Raw genomic sequence first — 8,396 nt, 5'->3', positions numbered from 1 at the left:
GTATTCCCACTTATTCTTACTAATAATTGCTGTAAATATGCGTGCGCTTTGGTGCATATCGGATGACATATTTGTAGACGTGTTTATTTTGCCTAGCTATCTTTATAAAAACTATTTGTAATTTTGTTTTCCCCACTTGCTGCACACGCGGGGACAGGGCTCAGACAGCTAAGTTAGGTAAGAGAGTAAGTGATCTCATGATCTCCTGTTACATGGCTCCCAACTGCTTTGATTTAGGCGAACCCTTTACGATTTTTGTCCTGAGATGCAATCTTATTCCTGCTAGATACAGTGACCTTTCCATTAAGACCGACCTGCTTAAGTCTACCATAATGTTAAATAACTAGCAGGCAGAAGGATTCCTTCTCCCGTATTAAATACGGACTGTATTATCCAAAAGTATTCTGTTCCGAAAACATAATTCTGACCATCTACTGTATTTTCTACAGGCAAGTTCAAATCCATGAACAAGATTCCTTGTCTTCACGGTTCATTATATTGGAAATATGCATCCCCCCACCCAACACATACACGCTTGGCTAGAGGCAGATAAGGCGTGCAGCTTCAACCCTGCAGGCGCGCCGAAACAGGCAACAGGCATGGAGATTGTTGTCCCTGATTTTGCACGTCGCAAATTTTGAGATATACTTTGTTATTTTCCCTCGTACTATTTTTCATATTCCGCTAAATTACAGAGAAATTAATACCGGACCCAACACTGAAGTTGCACACTGCGTTCAGAAAATGTATGCTTATGCAAAACCTGTTGTTCTATTTGCTTTCTAAGAGAGTTAGAGTAATAGTATAATTGGCCCTGATTTTGCTCCTTTGCCAACATCCCATTATTTTGGCTTTGTCCCTAATTCGTTGAGAGCCCTAGACATGGGGAGGGGGTACACATTCTTGCAGGTATGTGTGTGTGGGGGGGGGGGGTCCTCAGGCGGAGCTGCAGCACTTGTGAGCACAGATGCATGGCAGTGGTGCTTCGTCAGGATTTGGAATGCATGTCAAACACCTCTCGGCTAAAGTGGCCCGAGACACTCATACCAAGCTGGTATTATAGTTTCGGGTTTTTAAGCCCTTCGCCTTACCTCACACTGGAAATAACCAGTACACAACATTACACAACCAGTGTTCTCCAGTTTAATAAAAGCCAGTGAGTGTCGGGTTAACGAATAATAACGGACCCGCGGTTCTTGAACTGGAATAAAGGCTGCATTGTGTGACCTTCAGTCATAATTCTGGCTTTGTTGGTCTGAAGGCATTGTTCACCCAACACCCCACCTGCTCCCACTACTCCTTGTATTTTTAAGCATATACTAATGATGTTAGTATGGAGGCAATGCCGAGATAGCGTTGGTAAGCTTAATCATTTGGCTACCTGCATTTCCAGTGAATGTTAGTTGAGCAAGCCTGTCCAAAAATCGCCCACTAGTAATCCTGCATAACAGCTTCTGTCGAGTCCTGCGTGCCCAAATTAAAGTCTCTGTGTAGTGTGCCTCTGTGCACATGGGACTCTTCAACGCTAGAAAAGCATCGTCCTCATGCTGGGCACGTCCATTTTTATGTCACTGCCAGTGGTATGTGCTGCCCCCTCAGGTTAATACACTGTCGTGTTTCCTCCTTACAAAAGAAAGCATCAACACTGAATCCTCCAGATGATCAAACGTAGTAAACTTCATCCTGTGTAATTGTGATATGAATGCATTTATTTATTTATTTACTAATATACTTCTATTGATAATTACAGTCATTTTTCAAAATACCTGTATCTGCTACAGCAGTTAACAGGGAGGGTATACTCGATAAAATTATTGTTGATTTTTTCATGATGTTTCTTCTGTTACTGTTAGACTATTACTTTAAGTCCACCTGGCGACCTAAACAGAGCTTAGTACCAGCTTTAAAACATTGATCCATAGGAGCTAAACCATGTAACTGCTGCTTAAAAGAAGTGTTGACCCAAGCCTGCTTCAGAGTAAACTTTAGATGGGATTTTGCATGTTTATAGAAATCTGGAAACACATACATTCTTTTAAAACCGAACTGAGAAAGCTTATTTGGTTAATAGGTAGATAATCAAAGGTGCTTTGAGTGTACGGTTAATACAAAGGATGAGCAAACTGAAACACTAATTTGATACGACTACAAAATGATCATATGGCACTGTTTATGTTTTCTAGGAAATGCTGGCAATTTAATTTGGGAGTAATATCACCACAACACCTGCGGGGGTGGTGGAACAGCAAGACAGGTACTAATGTGTAGGATGCAACAGCAATTGGCAAGTGGAAATATAAAGCATATAATGATACCCAAACCCTTGGGATAAACAGAGGTGTGAGTTAGGGTAACTAAGAATAAGGCTGATGGGAGACATAAAGGAGAAAAAGAATTAAATCATGGAAACATAATGTGCTATTAGTGTTATACTGGGGAAGATGGCATTGGGGAAAATAAGGACCTGTCTTTTACACACTAGTAGTGATGTATTTATGCAATGATTAGTTGGTGCTGGTAAAGTCCACATAACACAAGGGCTGCTAACAGTACTGTGCCAGTTTGTTTTTTCCCCTAATCAGTGTAATATTACCCTTTATTCTCAAATAAAAGCTATGGTTGCCTCATTACTGACCTTAGAGATGGGTTGAAGCCCCCTAAATGTCTAACTATAACCTTCCAGCCAAGCTTAGCTTGTTAAATGTGATGAATTAAAATATTCTTAATGGAGAATTTTGATTTGTTGTTAAACAGGGTCAGTTTTGTTTCAACAGTAGTTAAATTATGTTTACGTTGCTCCAGCCTCACTACTCTTTTAACAAGCTTCTGAAATTATCGTTTGCGTATTTTGGAATACCCTGATATTGTTTCTATTCTGTACAGTCACTGGAGCTTTATAGCAACATAATGTAGTATGACACCAGCAAATGAGATAGAACATGTCATAAGATGCACTCCACAGTTTTAATACTGTTCTTTACTACCAATGAATAAACAGAGAAACCAAAGCAGGTCATCTATCAACTGCATCAATAAGGGAAGCGGAGTCAAAAGTACAACAGTTTCTGCTTGAAGAAAAACAATGACTGGTAGAGTTGACATCATCCCTAAAACCTAAGCAGCTTTGTAACATTCATTTTTTTCTGAATCTTGTCTGTTCTGACCTCCTTTTATGTGGATTATGCATGTTAGAATTCTCAGTTATGCTTACAGTATAGATGGAAGTTCTGATATTGGATCATTATCCATAGTATATTCTGCCCTCAGATGCACTTAGATTCTAATTGCAATCATACCTTCAGCATTCTAAGTAAGTAAATTTACCTATGTGCACATGAACACATACCTCTCAAGTGTACCTCATTACGAGGAACGTACCTCATTTGGGGTCTTAAAAAGTTCATGTTCCTCGAAGTTCCTCAAAGTTCCACATTGAAAGAGTCTGTCACACATTCACTGTTAGGAATTTCTTTAAGTTAAATCCATGGTAAATAGAAATGAATCATATTAATTCATTAAAGGATCTTCTTTATAAGTAAAACCAGCACATTTTAACCATCCTATGACCTTCCTAGTTGAAGTTGTTAGTAAGCCATTAGTATGTGTTCCACATTTTGCCCATTTGTTCCACATTATGAAGGCAAGTGTTCCTCATTTTGGCGATGGAAGGTTGAGAGCTATGACACACACACACACACACACACACACACACACACACACACACACACACACACACACACACACACACACACACACACACACACACACACACACACACACACACACACACACACACACACACACACACACACACACACACACACACACACACACACACACACACACACACACACATATACATACACACAAATATCCATGCAGAAAAATAGATAAATTGAAAATATGTTTGTTTGAGTTTTCAGTACACTTGATTTTCTTAACTTAAGCCTGCAAGTTTGTGGATGGAATGTTATAGTACCAGAGGTGCATTCTGGTGCCATATCAGCTTAGTGTAGCAGGCACAGCTTCTATTTCAATATTTATGTTCTACAGTTATACAGTTAATAAAATAGTTGTGAGACAGTTTCACACAATACTGGCTAATGAAGATGTGAAGTGTACAAAAATAGGCATAGCTAATTTGGAGTCACTAGTAGGAAAGTGTTAAGTGACCCAGGCCACCACAACAGTCACCAATATGTGCTGAAGTCTCCTTTTTTTATTTCAAAGGTTAAGTTTTTCAGGGTGCATTTAACAGACAAGGAACTCCTTATGTTTTATATTTGCTATAGTACTAAGATTGTTCAAACTTATTTGTGACAAGAAAATATTTTTGTATCAAGTTTCAAAATCATGAGATGGCAGTAATTGCAACAGATGTAAGATTTTGGTACTGCTATCCTTTATACTTCAGATGTAAGGACTTTGTACCATTTTGTGCCACTTTCTTCTTTATTTCTATTTTCCAGCAGCATCATACCCGAATCCACACTAGCTTTGTAGGGGAGATGCCAAGAAAAGAGTTTAGCCTCGTGACCTCTGTTAGGATACAGAGTTCTGGTGGAGAACTTGTTTATACTTTATACTGCTAGCCATGCATTTAGAAATTCTCACCTGAATCTAATATCACAAAACAAACTAGTAATCCATGTTACTAGTTCCTTAACAGCACAGATTAGGAGCCTATCCAAGTTACTAGTCCAAGGGTGCACAAACTCAGACTGTACATAACTTACTGGCCTCCTACTGTAATATGAAGTTTACATTTTTGCAGTTCATCAATTTGGAACAACAGCAGACAAATATATAGTTATACCATCTGACTGGGGACATAATGGGGTGAAATTATTTGTGAGGCATTAAACTCCTAATGGAATACGAAGTTTTGTAGAGAACTTGATCCGTAGACAGTTATTTAGTCAGAGCAAGGAAACTTTACCACCCCTGCTAAGGATTTGGCTACATATTTCTGTGAGCAGCTTCCCTCTCCAGTTCAGCTCATTCAGTTTTAATTATCAGCTTGCTCAGTTTTATTTAATTTTGAGACAGAAACTAACACAGACTGATGCCATATCATGTGCAGTTTATTTTTTAAATGTAGTTATTTCTGTAGCTTCTGATGATATGTGTAGAAAATGTGCTATTTGGCGAGATTTGTGTTTTTTATGTCCCTGAATAACTTGCAGTCCCGGCTATGTTAAACACCATGCATACTTCACATCAATGTTCTCTCCCTGTTGCTTTAAGCAGAAGCTCACTGTCGGTCTGGAATGAAGTAATACATTTGCAGATAACATGCACAAAGTGCCATTATGTAATTGTGCTACATTACTTTGATGTGCTTGTAATCATACTGTCATGAAACAGCATATGCTGGTGTCGTAGGTTTTCAAAGCAAACTGCAGTGCTCTCTCTCAGGCTTATCAGCATACACAAAACCTCTGCTAAAGATGTTGTTTGTTTAACATATTTTTGTAGCTGCAGGAGAAGAGTCTCCCAAAAGTTTGTTTGTGGTACACTGAAGGTCACTTTGTTCCATTTTCTAAACTTTGAATTTCAGAATAAAACTAGTCTTACGGCTTCTTTCAAAATGCATTGGGGTCTTCTGTGAAACTTAAAGTAACAGCACTTCAAAATAACATTAGAATACCAGCTACTTGCCTTTTCATGAACCACATTCTGTTCAGATTTCACTCTTAACTGGAATTGAAAAGCACGGTCTGACACGTGGAAACTATTTGTGCTCAAACCAATGAACTTTGTTATCAGAGCAAATGAAACTATAACTGCTGGTAAATAGGATGGATTATATTTATAATCATCCAATAAAAGATCTTGCTTATATCTAATTCTGCATATGCCCCTTTACATTATTTGTCCTGTGTCTTATATTTACCGACTATTAAGCTGTCATCTAACTCACCCCCGCAAAGTTTAACATTTCTTACCGTACACTCCCTGTGCCCAGCTCCACTGGGGCAGAAGGCAGATGAGTAGAATGCAGAGTGGTGTCATTCTGAATCAGTCTCAGCTACAGCAGCAGTTCCTCATTACCAGCAGTCACTGTTCAATGCTGTGCTTTCCAGCACTAGTATCCCGTGTCCTATATGTGCCACTGGGAGAACAGCAAAAGAATGTAGAAATCCAAAACTAGAGGATCGAGAGTGGACCAGAAAGACAGAGTATCCAGAAGCAGAGGTAAAAACAGTATGTTACCAATATGTAGAAAAAAGAAATAGTTGCACAGCCGCAAAAGTAAGGTACCAGGTTATGAAGAAGATACAGCATCCAACGAAAATGTTTACAGTGGAGAGATATGGAAAACAAGAGATCAGGATACAAAGTCCATGAACTGGACACACATTCTGAGGGCCTATGATACACGTTTACAAGGAGGGTGATATATATTATATTAGAAGACCACCAAGTTTCCCTGTGGTCAGGAAATGTAATAGAATGCAAGGGCCAGAGATTCTGTGGGTCAGAGTATACAGCACTGCTCTGACAGCCTGATACAACAGGATAATGTGGTGGGAATAGAGAAATGCATATGCAGGGAGCAGAAATATCCAAAAAGTGTAATACACTCAGTGACTTTTCTTCTTTTGCATCAAGCCCAGAATGAAACTTATTTATCAATGCAAGGAGCAGCTGCCACTGATTCAAGTCTAAGAAAAATATAATAGGTTGTTGTATTCTGTTCAAACAGTTTAGAACTGTTTGTCCCTCCTGGTGTGGCAGCTTATGTCTTAATTCCCCCGAATATGCAGAATATGTCTCATCACCTTTCAGGAGAAGTGTTTTATCTCCATACACAGAACCCACAAACTTTAGTCTAGCAGAAGTCAAAAAACTCTAGCCAGCCCTGCACAGTCCATGTTAATGACATTAAACTACAACCAAAGTAAAGTACACATGCTCCTTCAGTTAAGTGAGGCTTGATCAATAGAGATGCAAATATGACCAATGTATCTAAAAGTAGTGCAGCCAAATACAGCAGGGCCAAACCAGATCCTGAATGGCCCCAGATGAGGAAGGGTCCAGCTTGATCCTGTGCAAGTACAGCCCAGACCAATATGACTGGATCTATAAGAGTCCTGTCGAGATGAGTAGTTTGTATAATAGGGTGAGCTCAGTTCTGATGCATTCCAGAGGTACAGCTTCTCGAAAGTTCCCTACAATTCAGTGTGCCTCAGTGTCTGGCAGCCACTTCTTCCAGCAATGTAGTTCTGTCTGTCAGTATCAGTGACACATCAAAACATCCATCCAATGAATGAGTCCCCTTACTCACTGTTGGATATACAAAACATATACTTAAGTCTTTATCACTCTACTAGTTCTGTTTAACTTTGAACTGGCTGTTTCAGACTCGGGTAGCAGTATCCTCAAACCATCATTCACTGAGGTCCCTCCTTCAACATCTAAATCCCACAAAGTTTATGAGAAGTGTCTTTAAAGCTCCCTTGTTTGCCTCTCTCCCCCCAACATGTGCTTACTGCTCCTAATTGGTACTAGCCAGTAGCACTGCTGAAAGATCAATGTTCCCATTTACACACTCAAGAAAGAGCAGAGACACAGCCCTCCTGAAATCTGTATGCAGTTTCTGCTGCCCCACGAGTGCAGCTGGTCGTGTGTACTCCAAAAGCAGTCTGTACAACTTGTGCCGTCTGTTTCTCTTTGCCTTCTGTTTTAATATATATCTTTTTTTAAATCTGCATCCTTTCAGTGGAGCTGTCTCTCAGCTCTTGGATTTGTTACTTTTCCAGCACAAAAAGAATGTAGCCAATTAAATGTGTGCTGCTAATACAGAAGCCCTGCCTCTTGCACCGTTTCCTTGCCTCCCTTAGGACCAATTAAATAAAACAAGAGCAGGACTGGGTGGATAGAGACAGAGGCAGAAAGGGATGTGGGAGGGAGAGAGAGAGAGAGAGAGGGAGAGAGAGAGAGAGAGAGAGAGAAGTTGCAGTACTGAGACAACCAGAGAAAGAGGACAGAGAGAGAGACATAGTGGGTTTATTTCTATGCCAGGACACAGCCGTCCACTTCTCATTTGCTTCCTCATTCTTCCCTTTCCAACAGGAGGAGTCATGAGAGAATACACTGACATCCATCCATCTACCCTGAAGGACACGTTGGACAAGGTCGCAGTTCCTTCCAGCCAGGAAAGAAGCAGAAACTGATACATAGATGAGCTGCCTGTCTCACAGCCTAAACCAAGGAAAATGTGACTTCAGCAGCAGGCTACGATCGAAGTCTGTCTCTCTCGTGCCTTTCTGTTTCCTGTATATTTCTCATTCTCTCTGTCAAGCACATGTTTTTTGTGCTTGCAAACCACATACTTTCAATCGAGTACTTATTTTCTTCTAAATTGTAGTTTCTTAGCAACAGAGACTGTC

General features: G+C 40.0%; 1 protein-coding gene across 1 annotated transcript in view; it reads right to left on the bottom strand.

The window, feature by feature from the left end:
• MDGA1 (MAM domain containing glycosylphosphatidylinositol anchor 1) overlaps nt 1-7,742 on the bottom strand; it is a 3,256,518-nt gene extending 3,248,776 nt beyond the window's left edge. The window contains exon 1 of the mRNA XM_044060326.1: nt 5,949-7,742. Within this exon, the coding sequence (XP_043916261.1) occupies nt 5,949-6,015 (67 nt within the window). The 5' untranslated portion in view covers nt 6,016-7,742. The remainder of the gene's footprint in view (nt 1-5,948) is intronic.
• Between the last annotated feature and the right edge of the window lie 654 nt (nt 7,743-8,396).

The sequence above is a fragment of the Protopterus annectens genome, chromosome 1.part0 (genome assembly GCF_019279795.1).
Source record: "Protopterus annectens isolate FY-2018-M chromosome 1.part0, PAN1.0, whole genome shotgun sequence".
Taxonomy (NCBI): domain Eukaryota; kingdom Metazoa; phylum Chordata; order Ceratodontiformes; family Protopteridae; genus Protopterus; species Protopterus annectens.
This window is presented reverse-complemented; position numbering and strand designations above follow the sequence as displayed.